General features: G+C 41.0%; 1 protein-coding gene across 3 annotated transcripts in view; it reads right to left on the bottom strand.

Annotated features, from left to right (window-relative positions):
- Nucleotides 1-4,719: 4,719 nt before the first annotated feature.
- The window catches only part of pik3cg (phosphatidylinositol-4,5-bisphosphate 3-kinase, catalytic subunit gamma), a 38,959-nt gene continuing 20,517 nt past the window's right edge, over nucleotides 4,720-23,161 (bottom strand). For all 3 annotated transcript variants that reach the window (XM_036132383.1, XM_012853341.3, XM_012853340.3), the window contains 21 exons: nucleotides 22,522-22,784; nucleotides 21,845-21,931; nucleotides 21,668-21,768; nucleotides 21,407-21,576; nucleotides 20,648-20,835; nucleotides 19,328-19,435; nucleotides 19,025-19,109; nucleotides 18,502-18,931; nucleotides 18,334-18,432; nucleotides 18,112-18,247; nucleotides 11,685-11,750; nucleotides 11,159-11,302; nucleotides 10,520-10,601; nucleotides 9,804-9,907; nucleotides 9,571-9,717; nucleotides 9,393-9,483; nucleotides 8,853-8,983; nucleotides 7,988-8,099; nucleotides 7,731-7,888; nucleotides 7,551-7,632; nucleotides 4,720-5,233 (listed from right to left, as the gene is read on the bottom strand). In XM_036132383.1, coding sequence (XP_035988276.1) covers nucleotides 5,034-5,233; nucleotides 7,551-7,632; nucleotides 7,731-7,888; nucleotides 7,988-8,099; nucleotides 8,853-8,983; nucleotides 9,393-9,483; nucleotides 9,571-9,717; nucleotides 9,804-9,907; nucleotides 10,520-10,601; nucleotides 11,159-11,302; nucleotides 11,685-11,750; nucleotides 18,112-18,247; nucleotides 18,334-18,432; nucleotides 18,502-18,931; nucleotides 19,025-19,109; nucleotides 19,328-19,435; nucleotides 20,648-20,835; nucleotides 21,407-21,576; nucleotides 21,668-21,768; nucleotides 21,845-21,931; nucleotides 22,522-22,784 — 2,984 coding nt within the window. In that variant the 3' untranslated portion in view covers nucleotides 4,720-5,033. The remainder of the gene's footprint in view (nucleotides 5,234-7,550; nucleotides 7,633-7,730; nucleotides 7,889-7,987; nucleotides 8,100-8,852; nucleotides 8,984-9,392; nucleotides 9,484-9,570; nucleotides 9,718-9,803; nucleotides 9,908-10,519; nucleotides 10,602-11,158; nucleotides 11,303-11,684; nucleotides 11,751-18,111; nucleotides 18,248-18,333; nucleotides 18,433-18,501; nucleotides 18,932-19,024; nucleotides 19,110-19,327; nucleotides 19,436-20,647; nucleotides 20,836-21,406; nucleotides 21,577-21,667; nucleotides 21,769-21,844; nucleotides 21,932-22,521; nucleotides 22,785-23,161) is intronic.

The raw sequence follows: 23,161 nt of genomic DNA, 5'->3' as shown, positions 1-23,161 counted from the left end.
AGGTTTTTCCTTCCCGTTAATGGGGAGTTTTTCTTTCCACTGTCGCTTCATGCTTGCTCAGTATGAGGGATTGCTGCAAAGCCATGGACAATGCAGACAACTCTCCCTGTGGCTCTATGCCTCTCCAGGAGGGAATGCTGCTTGTCAAGACTTTGATGCAATCAACTGGTTCCCTTATATAGGACTTTTTTTTTTTCCAATCTGCATAATTTGACCCAATCTGTATAATCTGATTGATTTTGACTTTGTAAAGTGCCTTGAGATGACATGTTTCAAATAAAATTGAAATTAATTATTTGTTTTGCATCATATGCATTCCAGTTTAGGCCAGATTACGATGGAACGAGTGTGCAACAGAGAAAATACATCACTGTTCTCTAACAGCAAAGTTACAGGTTATCCCACCAAGATGAAGGCTGTTATGCCTAAAGGAATGAAACATCCAGCATGTATTCGCTCACCTAGAGGGAACGATACGGTGAAGGTAGGACATGCAGCAGGATGCCAGAGTACCATCACTGACCTTCACTCTGACTTTGTCTGTGGCATCCTCCCTAATGAAAAGCACACCAGCTGTTCTACTTGGAAACGACAAGTCAACTTTCCTACAGAGGGTGGCTGGTTCCTGTGTGGGGGAGACAGCATCTATCCATCGTTATCTGTAAACTGGTCACGTACATGTGTTCCTGTGTTTGTTTCTGACCACAGTGTCATCATCTCAGGTCAGGCTTTGAAAGAAAATCACTCCTCTAATAGGAGAAGAAGAGAGATCAGCTCCAACTCAGTGTTCCAACCCCATTATCCCATATGGGGTTCCAATGTTCCCCCTGAACATAAGCACTGGAGCACAGGGAACAAAATAGGACTTTCACTTTTACCTTGGTTCGGAATGGGTAAATCTATGCTGATGATCGAGACACTGGACTACAGAATGAAGACTCTGGTAAACATGACGATGGACGTCAATAAAGGACAAAACAAACAATTAAGCCAAATGCGTTTAATGGTACTGCAAAACAGAATGGTTTTGGACATGTTAACTGCTAGCCAAGGTGGCGTATGTGGAAAGATTGGAATATCCTGCTGTAAATATATCTCGGATGCAAATGTAACTCATGTTACTGAAGCTATGTCTGCTTTAAAAAAAATCTGCAACAAGCAATGTCCCAGGACGCTGTTCCTCTAAGTATGGACTTCCTCTCATGGATCTTTTCAGGATCCTGGTGGCACCTTTTGCTGAAAATAACGACACCCATTATTATTAATTATTATTGTTAGTGTTTTTACTGCCTGTGTAATGTTTCAATATCAAATGCTTTCACAAATCCCTCTTGAAGAAAACAACACATGGTTTAAGTTTTCCCTTGTTAAATGCTTAACAAAATGATATTGAAAATGCAGCAAGGCAAGAAATGAGTACTTGAAGTAGGTAAGTTAAGCTTTAATTGTAAATAAAATGATAAACAGGAGGGATATGTTAGAGAAATGTGAATGTAGTAATTTTATTTTTATTAAGTTACAGGCATTTGGTTTGTTTTAAGAGTCGGCCTTCAGGGGTGTTCTGTTGTGTTTAACTTCAGACAGGGGAGAACAAATAGTTCTCCCAGATAAGGAATGTCTTGCCTTATCCAGCTGTGCATGAAGCAGGTGACTGATCACCACCTCCAAACAAACTTGCTCCCCTATTTGTGTGCAAACCCCCATGTTGTAAACTTTTGACCTCCCCTGTCCCTGTTTTTGAAGTTTGATAATAAAGGCAGAGAAAAAGAGGTGGTTCAGCGCAGATGAGCCAAGACTGTGATGGAACAAGTCCTCCGCTCCTGGCCCCTATGCCCTCTTCTATAGAACAGCCTAAACTTGTGTTGTGTGTGGTTTTCTTTAAAGGATAATAAGGGGTTATCAAACATAACCCTATGAGTTCAAGACCCCAAAATGACCCGCATGGGCAGATAACAGAAAGAGAAAATCGACATGTCACAGCGCAGTGGGTCATGCAGATTGTTTTGCAGTGGGCACATTCTAGTAGAAAGTCAGTGGAACTGTGAAACTGTAACAAAGACACTTTACAGGGAAGGAAATACACATTTTTATATGTATTTGAATGTGTTGTGACTGCTTTTTTCCATAAAAATATGTTAGCGACACATTATTTTTAACGAGAGACTGTGCTTCAGGTGAAACTGCTGTGGAAAAAAATTAAAAAATCTGATCCAAGTACTGATTGGAAACCCTGACATACTCATATACATTAGTAAAATCAGAATTCAGGGTTGGCAAAATTAGTTCCACCAGCACCTTCCATTTATTTTGTTAACGTTTTAAAATGTAACCACCATACGCAATCTGAGAGTTACACTTTGCGTGTTTAATTCTGCTGCTTTCTTGGATCACCATGAAGTTCCTTCCTCTGGTTAGTTGAAATGTGGAGTTTGTGACCAATACCAGGAAGCCTCAGTGTATAACTGGAGGATAACAAATTTACAACTTAAAGATGACTTATAATAGCTAAGGTGCACTTCTACCCAGAGCCTAAGTGCTTAAAGTCTAACTCTTGGACTGAAAAAAAATCCTGAAAACCGTTGAATAACTTCCAGAATATTCATGAACATTGAATATTCATGTATCAAAAGTGTTCAAATTAAGTTTAAATATGAAATATTGCGCATTTTTTACACCGATTATGGTATTCCGCGTTTGAGTGCTGCCTCCGTTTACGATCGGCCATTTCCGACGTGTGACGTCAGTTCAAGAACACAGAGAATGCGCGAAGCGAACTTGCATAGAAACACACATTGTTTACATTGTACAACCGGTACAGCGAACAAGGATATATATGCATGTTTTCCAGGATCTTCTTTCACACACCAAATCTGCTGATCCACGTCTACTTTGAGCAAGCGCTTTTAAAAATAATCGCCAAACTAAGTCCACAATAAAATGCCTTCTAGGTGCGTAGTTGGTGGCTGTAGTGTCGCTTATAGGCCTAGTGCAGACCGCGGTGAAGTTGGTTTGATATTGGACATTCAAGCTCCGCGGAGTCAACGGGATCTAGCTCACGGTTGATCCGGCTGAAGGACTCCGATTTCGTCCAGCGTCTCTCAGCTGCTCCCTTCTCCCATACGCGATGGGACCGTCAACAAATCTGACTTGATTTTTGTTTCTCAAGAGTGCTCCGCTGACTCCGCGGAGCAGGAGTTCTTCGTACGTCGCTAACTCAGTTAGCTGGATTTGATTGTTGACGATTTGGCATGATCTTGGATTGTTTGGTTCTTCGAAGGCAATCTTAGACTTGTTGTCATAGGAACATGTGCGCCAGCTTAAACCTGCTCGTGAGCAGGCTTATTTCATGTAAACAGGATTAGATCGCAGCTGTATAAGCGGAGGAGATAGGCAAGTCTGTCGTAACCATGTCCATTTTTACGACAGCAACCTGTTGCGGAAGGTGCAAGAATAATTTGCAGAGTTTTTCGAATTAATCGCGTATTGCGCAATAGACAGGATCCTTTAGCTCAGCGCGACAGTGTAATTGTAGAGAGATTTTTCTTGGTGGCTGTTATAAACAGACAAGCACATCATTTAACAGTGTCTTTTAAAGAGGAAAAATTTGTGTTAGAGCCATAAATAGAAAATATTTAAGGTATTTGTATGATGGTTTGCTTTTTATTTTTATCATATTCAGTAAGATTTGTTCAGGCCATTTTATTGTGAAGTTTAGTTTTACTTTGAAAGACTTACTTCCTGTCGAGCCGTATATTGTATTAGAAAAAACTATGGATGGATTATCTAGACACGGAGCAATACAGTTTTACCGTGTAAACTGTGTATGACTTGGAAAAGGAAGAACTTCATTTTTTATGGATAAAGATTTTTTTTGTTAAAATTCAGTTTGCACGCGTCCTTTACTTCCAGTGTCTAAGGAATAACACCGATATTGGATCTTTTGCATTAACAAGTGGCTTTTTAAAATACAGTATTGTGGAGGAGTGATAATGACGACACAAAGGATGTAGGTTTGAACAGTTCTTTACTCGACTCCAACAAAGAGCAACTGTACAGAAACCATATATATATATATATATATATATATATATATATATATATATATATATATATATATATATATATATATATATATATATATATATATATATATACACACACACACACCACCGAACAAACATATTTTCACATCTCTCTACTGAGTGAGAGTGGAGCCCCCTAGTGGTCCGCCACAATATAATAATTAAAGGCTACCATTTTGTAGAATATTCTTGTACTTCACTTATACTTGTCCCATGTTCTAGTGGGTCCCGTGGAGGCTCTGATATAAAAGAACAAAGTAAATATGAAATTATTAAAATGCACAAATACATACTGTAGAAAGTGATAGAAACATCTACCATTGACAGCACTTACGCATTAATTTGTCTGCTACTTTTTACCAGCTCTTTGCATCTCTCCTGGCTTTAATAGACTTTGATTTAATTAATGACTCAAATTCGGCATAACCTTCCTTTCAAAGCTCGTGTTCTGCTTGGGAGAAAAACTGTGGGCGCTCTTTGGCCATGCTGAACAGCCAATTGCAGCGTTGCTAATCATTGTTTCTACTATCGATACATTTCCCCTTTTAAACAAACTCATGAACGTGCAGTCATCTCAGATAACTCAATCTAGCCATACTAATCATAATCAACAGGTGTGTTAGAAGAACCCAATTAGCCGGATCATGGTTAGCCGGATGAAATCATCTTGGATGTGTCATTTGATCTTGGATGTTTTAAGCAACATACGAAGAACGGGCCCCAGCTATGAACCCTACAGCACTTTACTTTTAGGTGATCTTGACTTGGTCTGTAAAGTGCGATAAAAAGTCACTCTTGCTTTTTGCTTTAAAAGAGAGCAAAATTAATTAAATTTTATTTCAGTGAAAACATAAAAAATGGAAAAGTTCTAAAAAAATAAAAATAAAAATAAAAAGAAGAAGTGTAGCTGCAGAAGCCCCACAGCTGAAAACAAGGACGGCTCCCAGTTTCCTACGTGGAACGTTTCTCCACGCCCTGCTTGATCCCCAGGACCAGATGAACAAACCAGTTGATCTGAACCATCCAGCCTTTCTCCCGGCAGATCTCGATCTGGTCCAGCAGGTGGCGTTGCGCCTCATCCTCACTGCGGCCCACAGTCAGGGCCTCGCGGATGTACTCGATGTCTTCCTTGCTTGTCAGCTGTGGCATGCCTGATTTCAAGTTTTCAGACAGAAACAGAACTTGAGTCAGACTAGTTGAGTCAGACGCTAACCGTAAAGCAGCAGAGGAAACACGTTGGGGCTTTTATTTGTTTTTTAGCTATGCAAAACTATTCAAACCTCTAATTTTCTTCCGGTTTTGTTACTGTCACAAACCTAAATGTGTTTTATTGGGACTCTATGTGATCAGTTCATAGTTGTGGACATTTGTTTTCATCCCTCCTTACTTTGATACCCCAAAATAAAACATTGCAAACAATTGCTTACAAAATGCTACCTCATTAACAAACAGACTCTTTTTGTGTGTAATTTCATCCCAACATATAAAGAAAAGAAATCTGGATTTGTACCTGGATTTTAGCTCATAGTTCAATCAAAAGTTGAAAATTAAAAGTCTGGTTTCAGTTTTATCAACATATTCTGGTGAACAATTTTCCTCGATACAGTACCTGTGTGTGCTTGCACGTCTCCTGTCAAGGAATTTGGGGCTAGCTGAATGCTAAAGGCAAATCAGCAAGAAAATCCCAAAGACCCGCTGCAGAACATAATGGTGAGAAGAATAAACGCAAAAACATCGTCATCCCATATGTTGCTGGAGTCTCTGAAAAACTCAAGAGGATTTTCTCCAAACACAAAATCCCAGTACATTTCAAACCAAACAGGACCCTCAGACAGAGGCTTGTGCATCCCAAGGACAAAACACCAAAACTTAAGATGAGCGGAGTGGTGTATGCAGTTCAGTGCAGTGAGGAATGTTCTGATCTTTATATTGGAGAAACCAAACAACCTCTCCAGGGCAGTCAAAAGTAGCCGGTCAACGGTGGCAAATCGCCGTCTATAGCAGCTCTTGCCGCCGCCTACATTTCCCCGATTATATAATGGAGCGATATTTGTGCCTTTTGGTTGAGCGCGCAGGAACCAATCCAAGCTCAACTCTGAAAAACTCTTATCGCGCGACGCTCGCGGAGAAACAGCCAAGCGAGCGCACAGCACAGCTGGTGTTGAGCATGGAATGAGCAGGTCGAGAGCGCGAGCAGAGAAGGAACTGAGCGCGTGCGAGACTGGGCGTGTTGTCTCACTGCGCGCTCGGAAGTTAGTAAATTGTCATATATTCACCTAATCTGATCTGTTTTATATGGGGCTAGTAATTCAAATTCAACAAATTTTATGCAAATTTGTTCAAAACCTTGTTAAACATGATGATAACATGTGAAAAAACGTTTTAAGAATAATAATAAAGAAAAACAAAGGTTGTTTTTGAAGAATTGATCACTCACTTTTGCTTTTTATTCAATTTAAAACATGCACTCTGACTCTATTCTTTAAATAATCACCTGTCTTGAAAGCTTCCAAAATACATCAGGGAGACTCTATTTTTCAAAATTCTCCCCTTTGGGGCTCGGGCACCGGCATAAGTGCACCCTCCTACCTGATAGTGTGTGGTCTGCTACTGTAAAAAAGTTTGACTGCCCTGCCTCTCCACAGACGCATGGCTCAACACAGGAGAGCTACCGCCTCAGGTCAAGACTCTGCTGTCCACCTACACCTTAAGGACAAAGGACACTCTTTTGAGGACCAAAATGTTCACATTTTGGAAAAATAAGACAGATGGTCTGAAAGGGATGTGAAGGAAGCCATCTATGTTAAGAGAGAAAAACCAACCTTAAACAGAGGAGGAGGCCTTAGGTTCCAACTCTCAAAAACTTACAACACAGCTATAAGGTTTATTCCGGCCAATCATCACCTCAATTCTCACCCTCATACGAGTGATCAAACATCGCTCCTTTAACCCAAGCCAATAACGACCCTAACGACTCCTTGTTACAGAGGAGTGGACCAGTTTCGGTCCAATCTGCTGGCTTAATGGCTTTAACGACCGTCCATTACTAAGGGGTGGACCTGTTTCTGTTGAATTTGCATGTTATCTAAGCCATTACAAGGCCTTTGTTAGGCAGTAGTATAAAGCTTATTACTCCACATTACTCCAGACTTTTTGAATTGAGAAAGCTTCCTGGAGAGGAAGTGAAACGTCTTCTACTACGGAAAACAAGTCCAGTTGTTTTGTTTTTTACTTTTTTTGGAATGACCATGACCTGGATGACTGAAAATCTTACCAGCATAATGCTAAAGGCGTTGCTTTTAGCTCTTTGGTAGACTTTTTTCTCCTTTCCACTGTGATGTTGATCTCATAATGGACCAAGTTCACCAGTGCACTACCACACATGGTGGTGGCAGGATCATGTCGTGGGCATTCTCTTCTTTAGCATAATACACATGCAAAAGTGCGTTTGTGATGCAAAAGTCGTACCAGTCATCAGCATCATTGAAAATAGAATGATGAGCAGGTTGGTGTGATGCCGAAGAGCAAGGTAAGCCTTCACACACACGTCCTACAACAAAGAGGAAAGGGAATTAAATCCATTTTGTTTCTGGTTGAACCTAAATATGTTCCTACATTTACACGAAGAAAAGGAAACGTGTCTTGCACCTGGAACTTCTGGAAGTGGGGGCTGATCTTCTTCCCTGACGTTCCCATGACGTACAGGAAGTCCGGCGTGAGCACGAAGGGAACCCACTCTTTGCTGATTCCCATGAAGCTCTTGTAATTCCCCAGGATGTGACCAAAGTCGATGTGGAACAGATTCCCTGCAGAAACAGTGGAAATTCATCTGCATGTCCTTTCAGATGATGGTATTTTTTCTTTTTTGTCCCCGCAGTAAGACGCAAACAGAGAGGGAAAATTACCCGATTCTGTGATCATAATGTTGTCATTGTGACGATCGCCGATCCCCAGGACGTAGGTGGCCACGCAGTACCCGCCACAGGAGTACAAAAACTTCTCCACTGCCAGCTGGAACTACGGACACAGAGAAAAACTGAGCTGCAATAAGCTTTTTCTTTATGTGGGTCTGAGGGAAGGATAGAAACATTTTGTAAACAAGCTGCCACACGCTGGTTGCAGGTGTGTCGGCTGAATGCGGGGCTGTCGTGGTGGCAGGAAGGACCCGGCGCTTTGCTGCCTTCCTGTCACTAAGCTATTTCCTCCTATTTGATAAACAAACCTGCAGCAGGAAACTAAGCAACACAAGGATTACGTAATGCAGCTAATGTGCAAAGCTGTGTAGGAGAAGTATTTATAGCCTTCAAACTTTATCTAATTTTTTTAGGGCACAGCCACTGGGTGTTTTGTTGCGATTTCACGTGGTCGATTAAAACATATTACATAATTATGAAGTGGAAAAATTAATGATACATGTTTTTTCTTTAATTAGCTGTTCACAGATGTTCTCCATTCAATCTGACTGATCCTGAGCAGTTTTAAGGTCTGTACATAATGTCTATTTGGAACCGTTATTACAGCAATGGGCAGAATCATTTGTATCACTAGAACTAAAGCACTTTGGGTGGTCAGCATGACTGGAAAAAGCTTTATATAAGTTCAGTCCATTTACCATTTTAGAACCATTTAGTGCCTGGTTCATGTTCAGAGTGGGACAAAATGCTGAACAGCAGAGGGGTTAAGAGAGATTTAATTAAGGTTGGGAGATATTTCTTCGCTTATATTTACTCAACGCTGCCCCTGCTGGTCATTTTGTGTTGCAACAAGCACCTTTTCTTCACTGACACACTTGTCCCGCAGCCACTGATGGAGGATTTCGTCCTTAAAAGCACCCGTGCTTCCAACGACACTCTGCTGGATGTTAGCAATGGTGTTGGCATCTTTAACAATCTCAATCATTCCTACAGGGATGAGGAAATAAAGACAGAACAGAAGTTTAGGGAACATGGCAAGAGACGACCAAGTATAGGTATACAGAGGCGAGGAAAAAGCATGTGCATCAGAAACTAATTTTAATATCAGACAAAGATAACCAGAGCAAATACAAAAATCTATAGTTAAATGATTTACATTATTAAGGAGGTAGAGCTTTCCAAAAACTTAAAAGTGTCTCCCTATGTTTAGTAATTGTTAGTATCTGTGATAAATCCCATTTCCTTGGCTGAATTTACAAGCTACACTCCTAATAACCATCTGACCTGAACACTCAATAAATTGTTGAATAGAACCTGTTCGAAAACATGAAGCAATACATATCTATACAATCAGACACCATATAATGAAGTGTGACAAAGAGGAAGTTTAACTGACCAATCTTGTTGCCGGTGGAGATGCAGCCATACGGTAGCAGACAGAGATCTAGGGACTCGGTCTCCCAGATCGACTCCATGATGAGCAGAATCTGTGAGGACAAAAGGAAATGTGCAAGGTGGATCTTCTGTAACTTCTGTTCTGCTCTGTTATGCCATGGGTCTCGCTGCTGACTTACCTGCAGGATGAGCATGTCCTGCCTGAGGTCATCTCCATCCTTAAAAATGATGCCTATAGGGTCTTTGGACAGCGTGGTCGGGTCGGCCCTCTTGAACTGCAGCCACAGCGGCTTCTTCTTGGACGCCATCACCTTGCACTGCTCAATCTGCATGCACAGAACGAGTGTCTTTTGTTTCAGTGTTGATCCCTCGCAGTGGCAGACGGGTGTGTATGTGTGTGCCAAGCCCTCACCAGTAGCGCTCCAGCTCTCAGTCCCGGATCGTAAGGGACTCGGAAACTTTCCGGGAGGCCAGACGACTGTAAGGTCTCCAGTTTCTGACGCAGCTGGAACACAACTGACAATCACACCGCACAAACATTTACCTTTTCAAGAATCTTTACAATTTAGTTCAAGTATGCATGCTTTCATCTTGCTTTGTAAACATGTTTATACTCTGAGCATTTTGTCCCATTAAAACTGCAAATGTACATGTATTTTACTCAGATTGTATGTGACGCTGGTGAAGATTCTCAGTCATCCAGACTTAGACTTAGACAACTTTATTGTCATTTTGTATGCACAGAGTGCGTACAGAACGAAATTTCGTTTGCATACAGCTTGAAATTTAGTTTACAGGATAAGATAATGTTACAGGGTAAAGTGCAGCAGTTATTTAACAGTACAACAATTGAAATGTAAAACAATGCAGGACAAAGAGACAGTGTGCGATCCCAGTGTACAGGTGAGTATTGAAATGACCATCCAGGTCATGGTCATTCCAAAAAAGTTAAAAAACAAAACAACTGGACTTTTTCCGAAGTTTGAAGACTCAAACTTCAGAAACAGTTCAGTTGTTTTGTTTTTTACCTTTTTTTTTAATGTATGTGACAGACCAACACAGTGTAGTGCATTATTGTGCCTTAAAAGGAAGGTGATACACAGATACATCCAGTCAAGTTCTCCTCACCTTGTGCTGTAACGTCATACTTGTCAGCCGACATGGCTTTCATCTCACGCGTGACTTTCTGAAGTGCCTCAGTCATCTCCACCTGCAGAGCATCAAGTTTCTTAACAAATAAACCCTGTATTTAAAGGTTTGTGGTATATATAGTAAAAAATATATATCCACAGCTAGTATGGGGAGCCAACACAGTGTGTGTAAAGAGTTCACTAAAAGGATGAAAAACAAGGTGAAACAGAAGCCATGCTCTTATAAATAGAACAAGGAGACTTTCAGAAAGTTAAGTGTTGCAGTTTTTTTTTAATTAAATTCACTTCAAAAAATACCAATATTAATCCCAAAGGGAAAATAAATAATTTACCTCATGGATACAATTATATCTCCAAAGTCCTACAGTGGTGCTAATTATGTGATTATTGGGGATGCATGTCATATCGGCATTAACATTGGTATCGGCTGACGTTAGTCATTTTTTAACATATCGGAATCTGTCCAATAAGTAAAACTTGGCCAAATTGCCAACCAATGTTTCTTTCCTGCTAGTTGCCCTGCAGTCATGCAGTTTTTGTTCAGGCATCCCTAGTGATTATTTTAATTAGAGTGGGACTTTCCAAATGTCTTCTGGGGTTTCTTGTATGCCATCACCTGCTTTCTGAAGTCCTGAAGCATGTTCTCCCCACAACCTCGGAGGTAAGCCTCCAGCAGCACAGCGTACCTCTGCTGGTAGTGCATAGACTGGGCAATCTCGCTCCGCAGGAACCAGAACAGAAAATGACCGATACGCTTACTCTGTGAAGAGGAATAAAGAATTTTGAAAAACAAAACTCCTGTTTACTTCAGGCTAAATGGGACCTTTAAACTAAAAAATACCAAAGAGTATCCCCCCTTCCCCCCCAAGGACATTTTCAGCTCCCTATAATTCACAAATGTAACTCTCTACATTGGTGCTCCTGGGTGTTGAATACGAGCAAGCGTAGCCTGAAGGAAGACCGCAAGGTGCTAACAGGAAGTCTGTGGTTCATTTAGATGCTACTTTGCAACCTAACTTCTGCCAACATTTTGTTTTTATAGAGAGGAGTATTTTCTGTTCTATATTGTGGAAAACACATGATAATACTAGCGCCAGTGTATAAAGTGTCAACACAGAGGAACTGTTGTTTATGGAACTTACCCTCAGAGCTCTCTTCAGCAGGAAGCGGACTAGGGCACTGTCGTGGTACGGCTCGAACTTGACAGCCTGCAGGAGGAGATATCTCTTCAGCACTATGCACTGACTTTCTTTTATTCCCATTTATATTCTCAACAGTTACCATATTATACCTAACGATAAACTTAGAAACTATAACAAAACATCCCCTGACCTGGGGATACATCTGGATACAAAGTTTAAGATATTAAAAATTATATTTTTCGGTTTCAGTTTCCAAATAAACAGCTGTTCCCTTTAAGGCAAATGATAACACAAGGAAATTGATCGGTTATTAAAAAAAGGTTAATGATATCTGTAAAAGGTTTTAACTTGTAAAGGTTGTACTGTTGATGCTGACACCAGTGTTATGAAAAGGATTCAAATCAACAGCCGCCAACGATGGGAGAACAGCTTTATATATGTCAAAGAGTCATTTTGACATTGATAATCGGACTTCAAATCTAAGAATAACTAAACTCACCTGTTTAGAAAATGTTAAACTCACTTAAAAACAAGAATTTTGATTAGAGATGCCTGATTTAAAAGTATCTGGACTTAAATGTCTTGGAGTAATTAAAGGCAGCAGATTACATAGAATAAATTTACTAAGGATTTGTTATATAGACGAGAAAAAACAGACGTGCATATTTGGACAAATGGAAAATCAAAATCAGTTTTATAATAACTAAAAACTTCTAATCATATGATTAACCAATAAAAGCTCAAGGACATATATTTCTTTAAAGGACTAACATGCTTACTTTGTAAAGACGAATAAGGAACAAAAATAAAGATAAGAACAGGGGAAACCCAAGTTCATTTAAAGCTAAACATCAAATATCTACTAAGAATACCAAAGAGTCACTGGATTTTAGTCATTGCTGTAAAAAACATAACAACTAAAAAGAACAAGAAAATGCATTTTCAGTACTTTCTAAAATTCAATTTGTTGTCGCAAAACAGTTTTTGGTGATGAATACAGTGATAAACACTAATCATGTTCACACCGTCTTCAGATTGCTAAAATGAAATGCCAGCACCTTACATGACGACAACATCATGACTTGCCATCTAGAAGGAGGTTCACCCTGTTTCAAGTTCCCACATTTAGTTTGATGCTCCTGGGTGTTGAATCCGAGCAAGCGTAGCCTGAAGGCAGACTGCAAGGTGCTAAAAGAAAGTCTCCACAGACTCAAAAATGATATCATGAGGCTTATACCAGTGCATGTCTGTCCAATCAGAAATTTAAGTTTTTTGTTTTTTTTACTCAAGATATTTTTTATTGAATTTTACAAAAACAAAAAACAGAGCACAGTTATAAGATGTTACAGGATGGGCTTGTAAAAGCCAATAAGACAAGTTGTTCATACAAAGGTTTGTTGTGCCATACAAGAGAGATATAGACTTCACAAATAAAAAAAAGTGGTATGACAACTACAGTGAAACAAGTCAGGTAGTGAAGCACAAAGATATAATACAATAAAACAAAATAACCCCTTCCCCATCACCCTACCCGTCACTGCCAAAACTATATCATCACTCCACAACACTCAGGACCCGCCTAGGTAGAATCAGTGCAGTTGAGCATGTCTGAACTATTAGAGAGCTGGAAATGTTTCCAAGAAAGGGCGTCATAAATTTTAAAATGTAACAAGAGACTGTTTAAGTGAGTACCTGATCTTTTCGAGTTTTAGACAGGACATGATATCTTGCAGCCACTGTGAATAGGATGGGGGGGAGACATCTTTCCATCTGAGTAAGATTGCACGACGTGCCAAAAGTAAGGCAAAGGCTATAGAATATTTTCTGTCAGCACTTGAAACAGCTCCGCCCTCAAGGACCCCAAATAGGGCTGCAACTGGATTTGGTTCCAATTTGGTCTTAAATGTACAAGATAATCTATTAAAGACTGCCTTCCAGTAGTTGCTTAACTGAGGACATGAGAAGAACATATGGTAAAGAGTGGCCTCTGTAAGATTGCATCTGATGCACAGAGGGCTGACTGTAGGGTACATAGATGACAGCTTAGCCTTAGAAATATGGGCCCGATGTACCACCTTAAACTGGATCAACCGATGCCGAGCGCAGAGTGAAGATGAGTTGACCAGTCCAAGAGCAGAGGACCAGGTGCCATCAGGTATGGGGAGACCTATGTCTTCTTCCCAAGCCATCTTGGATTTATCCACAGAGGGGGTTTTAAGATCAAGCAGAATGTTGTACAGTTTAGAAATTAGACCTTTCTTTGATGGATTTAGCGACAGAATTTCATCAATGGTTTCTGTCTTTATAGCAGTTGAGAATTTGGGCAGTTGTGAAGTGAAAAAGTGCCGTATCTGAAGATAGCGAAAGAAATTAGAATTTAAAAGGGCATATTTATCTTTTAACTGTTCAAATGAGGCCATGGTATCACCTATCAGTAGGTCTCTAAAACAAATTATTCCATTTTGGTGCCATCGCTGGAAGCCTGAATCTAAAATAGACGGCTTGAAAAGATGATTTGAGGCAATAGGACTCCAAACTGAGAAACTGCCAAGGCCAAAATGTCTCCTGAACTGAGCCCAAATCTTCAATGAGTGTCTAACCACTGGGTTGTTAGATGATGCAACAGAACGTAAAGGCAAAGCAGAGCCAACAACAGCCAGAGGAGAGAAGTCCTTGTGTGGACAGAGCTCTAACGCAACCCAGTCAGGACAATCAGAATGGTCATAGTAAAAGGACCAATGTACAAGACTTCTCAAGTTGGACGCCCAGTAGTAGAAACGGAAATTCGGCAGTGCAAGTCCCCCTTGCTGTTTTGTTTTTTGAAGGTAGCTTTTGTTTAGACGAGGGCGCTTGCCCTGCCATATATATGAGGATATGACAGAATCCAACTGCTGAAAAATGAGCCAGGAATAAAAATTGGTAAGGTTTGGAAAAGGTATAGGAGTTTGGGTAGTATGACCATTTTGATAGAATTTACACAACCAAAGACATTGACAAAGGTGACCAATGTAATAGTAACTTTTTAATCTGATTTAGTAAAACAGCAAAATTTTCTTTGAATAAATCTTTATACTTTTTGGTAACTATGACTCCGAGATAGGTGAACTTGTTATATTCCAATTTAAAAGTGAGATTAGTGAGATCCAAGGCTCGTGCTGCCTCATTAATAGGGAAGAGCTCACTCTTACTGATGTTCAGCTTATAGCCTGGGAGACTACCAAAATGACTGAGCAGCGCCAGGGCAGAAGGGAGCGAGTCAGTTGGATTAGAGATGTACAGCAGAAGATCATCCGCGTAAAGAGAGACCCTGTGCTCCACACCTCCCCTCCAAATACCTGATATATTGTTGCAACTGCGGAGTGCTATAGCAAGGGGTTCTATAGCCAAATTAAAGAGCATGGGACTCAAGGGACAGCCCTGGCGGGTTCCACAATACAATTTAAAAGGACTTGATATTTGGGAGTTAGTACGGATCATTGCAGTGGGCTGGGAGTAAAGCAACTTGATCCATAAGTTAAAGGCAGGGCCGAAACCAAATTTGTCTAGCACAGCAAATAAGTAAGGCCATTCGACCCGATCGAATGCTTTTTCTGCGTCGATTGTAATCACACATTCGGGCCTATCTTAAGGAGCAGAGTAGAGAATGTCAAAAAGCCGCCTAATGTTAAAATATCCCTGTCTACTTTTGATGAAGCCAGTCTGATCTGTAGAAATAATAGTGGGAAGAATACTGTCTAGCCTATGTGCAAGGACCTTGGCTAGGATCTTAGCGTCCGTGTTTAAAAGTGAGATGGGTCTATATGATGCACAGCTAGAAATGTAAGTTTTATAGGAAGGAGGAAACCTTTGCTCTGTAGGAAAACCATGACTTAAGTTTGTCAGAAAGAACGTAGCCAAAAGCCAGGAATTGGGCGATGATGTTCTTTGGACCGATGGATCTAAAACTGAATTATTTGAACACCAGAGCAGAGAACATACTTCGCAAATAACACTACAGCATTCCAGGGAAATGACCTCACGCCTACTGTGAAGCACGGAAGTGGAAGTGTCATGGTTTGGGGATGCTTTACTACAGAGGAACCATATATTAGAGGGTACATGATGAAACCTACATTGTTAAGGGGCAGGGTGTACTAACTTTTGTCCTCTTTTGGGTTTTAGCTGTAATAAAATCACTCCAGAGATAGATAAAAAAAAAAAAAACTCTTTGCACAACAGTACATCAAAACAAGTAAAGAAAGCTCATATCCATCTACAGCTTTATTGTTCTTCAATATATGGCAAATATAAACGTTTTCTCGTCAGTGATAAACACCCACAGCTCACAAAGACCATGTTTACTCTGTCATAAACGTTCTCCTGTTGTCTGTTGACGAGAAAGCAACATCTTTTGAAGAAAACAAGTCCAGAACCAGCAGAGTTTATGGTAATACTAATGTGGAGGCTAAATAAGTTACGTGACGTTTAAAGGTGACCTAGAATTTCACATATTACCTTAGACAGCGTTTTAGAGGGCTTAATGGGACTGAGCAAATCTTGGACTGTAGCTATGAAGGGGGTGAAAACATAGTGCCTATTGTTCTCTTCACATTAAAAGTCAAATCAAAACTTTTGTGATTTCACTCCTGCATATTTTGCTACATACTGTATTTTCCTGTTCTTGTTTAGCGCTTAATCCAAGATTAGGCTTTGCAGCATTTGAAAACAAATCAGACAGAATGACGTATGAACTACCTGCTGAGTCCGTCCAACACCTTCACAAAGCAGCCGGTCCTTCTCTGGAAAGATTTGCATCAGATTTTCAGAGAAGATTGATATAAACATTCAATAATCATCCTTGTTGGATCATTAAAATGCGCAGCAGGGAGAAATAAACGCATGAGGGGGAAGTCGGATTTTCCTATCCAAGCAGAGGCCAGCGTGTTGGCCTCCGCTGATAACTCTTGCTCATGCAAAGCTGACCACAGAGTTAACTTTGGAACCACGTTGGAAGGCGAAAGTGAGTTGCGAGTCTGCTGACTTTATCCACAAGTCTGTGAAGTCTGAATGAGAAAGGCGAAGCCTTAAAATTTGTCAGCTTGCACATCTTTGTGCCAAGTTTATACATGAACTTGCTATTACCTGATCTAGGATTCAAATTCAATTCAATTCAATTTTATTTATATAGCGCCAAATCATGAAACATGTCATCTCAAGGCACTTTACAAAGTCAAGTTCAATCATATTATACAGATTGGGTCAGATTATACAGATTGGTCAAAAATGTCCTATATAAGGAAACCAGTTGATTGCATCAAAGTCCCGACAAGCAGCATTCACTCCTGGGGAAGCGTAGAGCCACAGGAAAAGTCATCTGCATTGTACATGGCTTTGCTGCAATCCCTCATACTGAGCAAGCATGAAGCGACAGTGGGAAGAAAAACCACCCATTAACGGGAAGGAAAAACCTCCGGCAGAACCGGGCTCAGTATGAACGGTCATCTGCCTCGACCGACTGGGGTTACAGAAGACAGAACAGAGACACAACAAGAGAAACAAAAAAGCACAGAAGCACACATTGGATATAGCGACATTACCACTACTTAGTATCCACAGCAGTCAGGACAAACATCCCATAGCAGGGAACTGGATTTCTTATACAAAAAAAGCGCAAAATGACCAGCAACTAAAATCTCCGGCATCATGAAGAGTCTAAACAAACCCAGACGGTTGTTAAAACCGCAATTAGAAATCAAACATGTGACGTTAGGATATCTGTCCACAGGTTCTCTGCCTGTGGAAAACCAAGCAATGGTTCCGTCCTGAAATTGTCACAGCAGGCAGTCAGGATGTCAATACAGACTAAGGTAGTTATAGAACACGACATTTACAAGTACTCTTAAAAGACCCATTACCCTACCAAACTTTTGCCTATTGGCCTTCTGTTTCAGCTGTGTAGGAAGGCACGATGCAAAAGGAAAATAACACAGTTTGACCACCGGATAAGACAGACTGCTATGCTTTTTTTTGGAAAAGCCATGCACACCAAACATGACCACCCATCCATCCATTTTCCAAACCGCTTAATCCCTCATGGGGTCGCGGGGTTGGATTACATAGTTTAATCTCATATTAGGCAATACAATCTGTACCAGTGAAGATTGCCTCACCTCAACTTGACAGGTGCTGGACACTGAGAGGACAACGGAAAGGTTGACACATTTTCTAAATTTGGCGAATAACTATCAGACCCCTTTGATTTTCCTCATAGTTGAAAGATTGGAAAGTTTTACTCAGTTTGATTCTCTAAGGTTTAGATCCATGTAACACTGGTTTTCAAACTGTGTAAGGCTCCTGTCTGACACCAGCTTTTTGGTGGTTGATATTTACTGGCTGTTCAGAGATTAATACCAAAATGGTAAAGATGACGAAATGAAATAAAACCCACCTGGACCAGCTGGAGAAGATACCTGAGTACGTCATCGTCCTCCAGTGTCTCTAGCTTGCGAACTGCCATGGAACGAACTTGGGCGTCCGAGTAGTGGCAGTCTAGCAGCTGCATTGCCAGACCGACATCCAGACCACTGAGGAGCACCTATACGTCAGCAGGTCTAGCAGGTGCCGTCACGTTACGCTACAAATCAATTTCTACTGGACACAGTCAGTTTACCTGGTGTCCCATGCGTAGCTGCGTTCCAACAGACGATGAGTTGCCAGAACGTCTTCCTGTTTCCCCCATCTGACTGAGCCCAGCAGCTTTGGGTATGCTCTACACAAGATTACTAATTGAATTAAGCAGAAAAACAATTACAGTACAATATGTTTGGGATGTAAGTACCTGGGATCCCGCATGCACTCATGCCTGAAGTGCCACAGCAGCTCTTTGTCCTCCGGACTGAGCGGATGTAAGGGATCAGTGGACACGATCGCCTCAAACTGCTTTTTCAGGTGGTTCGGCATCTCTCTCTGGCCTCTCTCCCCGGCGTCACCCTCCTCGCTGCCGACCACGCAGTCCCTGCCCACTTCCCTGCTTTTGGGCAGCACCACCGGGTAGCAGTACTTGTCCAATAAAATGGCAATGGCCATGGAGGAGGCCTTGTCTGGGTTCGTGGCAGAGGTCAGCTTGTCGGCGTTGATGCTGCTGCTGCTCTCCTCGCTCTTCTCGGGCATCTTCCACATGTGGAGGATGAACTCGCCTTGGCGCAGGAGGGAGCGGTGGTCGATCAGGAGCAGGTTGACATAGTACAGGAGGCGGTTCTTGGTCTTGGCTAAATAAATGAAAAAACGGACAACAAGCTAAATGAATATTCCCATGGCAGGGTTCCCTTGTTAATAATGACAGATTTTAACAAGACTTTTACCTTCAAGGCTGTAGGTTACGGCGGTATTTTCGTGGTAGGAGCCTCCCTTGGAGTTGGCTGTTTGGGGTTGCTTCCCACAGATCACCTAAATATATTCAAAGGCCTCAATATGCTTGCAGAACTATCGATCCCTTCAAACAAACAACTAAATCCTCCTTATTCTTTGTCCTATGATCTAATATGGCTTCTCACATTTTATGGACCCCTGCTTACATATCTTCAGTAATATATTTAAAAAGTGTATTATAGGGTAAAATGAGCTGCCACTGAGGCAGAGCAGTAATGGTGGTGGACAGAAGTTACCTGCAGGTTCAAGCGTGCCCCTTTAGGCAGGTCCCTGATCTTTATGTTAAACTCCAGCCAGCAGTTCCACAGCACTTCTTCATTAAATGTTTTGGAGGTTGTTCTTTCCTGAAAGATTTCACTGAGGTCATTCAGGGCAACACATTCGCTACTCATAACCTTGAGAAACCTGAACAGTCCCTTTAAAATGACTCGGCCGCATTTACATCCAAGATTCAAATGTTGTTCACGGGAAACAGAGCACAATGTTTTAAATCTTACATCACTGCTATCAGCCCCAGTGTTTATTGTCCTTCCACCGCATCCCAAATGAATAAGCTGGTCATGCAAACTAAGAATTGCAGCCTGCTTTACATTTTAAGGTGTTTAACAGGAAGAATTGACGGTGGCTTATGGTTTCTAGTGAAGACGGAGCAGGAACCTCTGGCTGTGCCTGAATCATGTCCCAGCAACATACGTTCTGTTATACGTACGATGCCTTTTTAATGCATTCATGCATATTTACACATTTAATCAGATTACAACCAATGTATTTTATTGCAACTTTATGTGATGGGCCAACACAATGTAGGGCATAACTGCAAAGACAAAGTGAAAAAGAAAACGAAACAATAATTCATTTTTATACTCACACAAATGAAAATCTGAAAAGTGTGGAGTGCATTTGTATCATGAGCAGTGCGATATCAAACAACCTTATGTTCAGTGACAGCTGCAGATCTTTTGGTGCATGTCTCCACTAGCTTTTCACAACTTGAAAACTGAAATGTTTGAACAAAAACCCTCATGTTCGGTTAGATTAGATGGCGGGCGTCTGCTAGATGCTGCTGCCAACACGTTTCACAATGGGGATGGTGTGTTCACGTGAGCGTATGCTGAGACAAGATGCAAACCTAAACTATTGTGGCTTTCTTGTTGCCACTAATTTAATGATGGCTAAAAGTGTAGAGTAGTTGTGAGTGTTTTAGAACCTAATCCTGCATTAACCCTTTCCATTCAATCTAACCCTAATGATAGGAGATATTGGATGCACCGGATTATATTTTGAAATGTCAAAAAGAAGCAGAATAAAAATGGTACTTTTCGGATTTTTTTGTAAAAACGTCCTTCCACATTTGTGTTGGTCACATGAACTTCCAAAAACACGTTGAGCTTTGTGGTTGTTACATGGCAAAATCTGAAAAAAGTTCAAGGGATACATATAGTAAGTAAAGAACTGCTAGTAAAACAACACGCGTCTTTTTTTCTTTTTTAAGCAATCTATAGTATCGGACGTTCTCTTTTGTGTGCATATAAGTCTCGTAGATCTATGCAAATAACCTGCGCTAGAAGCTGCTGCCCATGGAAGATGCTGGCCTCAATAAAGACAGTGAACTCTGGAAGTTTGGGGAGCGTCGGGATGTCAATTCCAAGCACTTTCACTCTGAACTTCCTGTTACAGTCCCACATGGAGATGGTGAACACTCGCTCATGGTCCTTCTCAGCAATGGTCAACTGTTCGTGGGTACCTATGAAAAATGTTTAGAAATTGATTTGGATCAGCGGCCAATTAATCAAACGGTATATATATATATATATATATATATATATATATATATATATATATATATATATATATATATATATATATATATATATATATATATATATATATATATACACACACACACACACACAACAACAATGAAGCCAGACGCACCACTGCAGTTTTAAGTAATAATAGCATTAAAAGACAAAAAAAACTTTGATTTAAAAAAGGTAACTTCAATTATTGCAGAAAAAGGTGTCCATACAACCGTGAGCAAATGTTGACTGTCTGACCTGAAGGATCTGCTGTGGATAGTTAAAGGAGGAGCTGTTGGGTTCTGAACAAGTTGAAGGCGACTAAATAAATACATAAATCCTCTGTATTACAATGAATTTGACTTTGTGCTGGGTTATATTCCAAGTGGCAACATACACATGGAAAAAAGCAGAGGTCCTAAAATGTGACCGTGTAGCGCTCCAAATGAAAGAGCAGAAGTAGATCATACTGAGCCACATTGAGTACAAATAAACAGCACTGATTAAAGTGGTAACCTGTAACTCCTGTGCAATCATCCACTTGGGCCCAGTCCTCCCTCTGCACATGATCCAGCTCAGGATCAGGTGGAGTCTCCAGAACCAGGTGGATCTCCTCTCCGCTCTTGAGGGACTGGCGGATCCAGTTAAAGCTTTGCAAAGCTCTCTCTCCATACAAATACTCCTCTCTATGTGCCGACACAAAAACAAGTGCAGATTCAACTTGATCACACTGACCCCATGGCAGATATCCCAAGGAGTGCCCCACACATTTCATACCTGCCGCACACCCGGAGAACAAAGTCCTCCTCGCTCATGTTTTCAGGGATTCCCAACAAAACCCTTTTATTAGCCGTTTTTGCAAAGAAGTTCCCTAATACCTAAAACAAGAGAAAAAAATGAACATACAGTACAGGAAATGGTATGCTAATCAAACAGGAACTGCATTTTCTCTACCTGTGATGGAGTGTCCTCAATGGAGACTTTGATGGTTTGGCTGGAAGTGCTGACATGGATCACAACCAGGATATAACCATTATTAACCTGAGAATGAATGAGAACAGGAAGCACAAATAAGACAGATTAATATAGAACTTGATTTGTCAGCTGCGGAGCAGCAATTCCAAAGAAAATCCTGTAAATTAGGCATTTCTAAATGACCAAGAATCATCTTTATCATGAATACATTTCATTTCCCAATTCCAGTCCCTGAATCTACAGGAAAAAACATTCTAATTGCCCAGAAAGCCATTGTGGAGCGTATTAGAAGAGTGACGCACGTTACCAACTATTTTAGAACAGCACCACTCAAAGCTGCCCACATAACAGGGAAATTAGATTTAGTCGTGCTGCTGCACTACACTAAAGGTGTTAGCACTAACCGCAGGGTCCTGCAGGTCACAAGTACGCATTCCTACTTCATAGTGGGCATGCAGTGGGAAGTGTACACTTCTTAGCTGATGAGACAACATCACCGGTGTGCGTTTCAGAATACTGCGAGCCGTAAAGCTTTACCATTAACAAGTCCAAAACAATCAGCGTGTCATTTTTGTGTCAATGTGCCAATGTTGCAGGTTAGGAGAGGACGATGGAAGACGCATAATGTAGTTCAGAACTTGGTGATGTGAACCCACCTTGGAGAGGAGGTGTTCGGGCACTGGCTTCCAGGTGACCCAGGGGTCCATGGAGTAAAGTTTTGAGTCCCGGTCTGACAACTCGATGCGTCGCGGCGTCAGCAGCTTTCTGCGAGTAAACTCCAGCTCGTCATCATGAACGTTGCTGACGTCGGTCACGTCATAGCCAATCAGGTAGTTGAGGTAGCGCTGGTACTGCTGGGACTCCTCTGACTGCTGCGGACGGGGAGCCAGCTGGATGCGACCCACGTCTTTCTTCAGAGCTGTTGCAACACACAAAAAAATAAAAAATAGGAGGTGTGAAGTTCTTAGGGGGACAGTCTAGTGATCATGCAACGGGGTCAGCTCAAGTAGTTGAAAGAAGCCATGTCTGCTCAGACTAGCGATGTCCCAATCGATCTTTAGTGATCAGCATTAGGAGTCCCTGACGCAATCTGATCCATCATTCAATGCACTCTTGTTGATTCTGAAACCCAGACAAGTTATTTGCTGTTTCAATAAAAAAATAAAATCCCTACCTATATCATTACTTCTTGTAAAATTTCTTATAGAATCCATGTTTTCTCTTAATCTATTACATCTGGGATACACTACAAAAAGGGATCTAAAAATTAGTAGAAGTTTCTTGAGATTAGTGTAT

This window comes from Fundulus heteroclitus, unplaced genomic scaffold, assembly GCF_011125445.2.
Source record: "Fundulus heteroclitus isolate FHET01 unplaced genomic scaffold, MU-UCD_Fhet_4.1 scaffold_50, whole genome shotgun sequence".
Taxonomy (NCBI): domain Eukaryota; kingdom Metazoa; phylum Chordata; class Actinopteri; order Cyprinodontiformes; family Fundulidae; genus Fundulus; species Fundulus heteroclitus.
The sequence above is the reverse complement of the archived record's forward strand: the minus strand, read 5'-3'. Positions and strand labels throughout refer to the sequence as shown.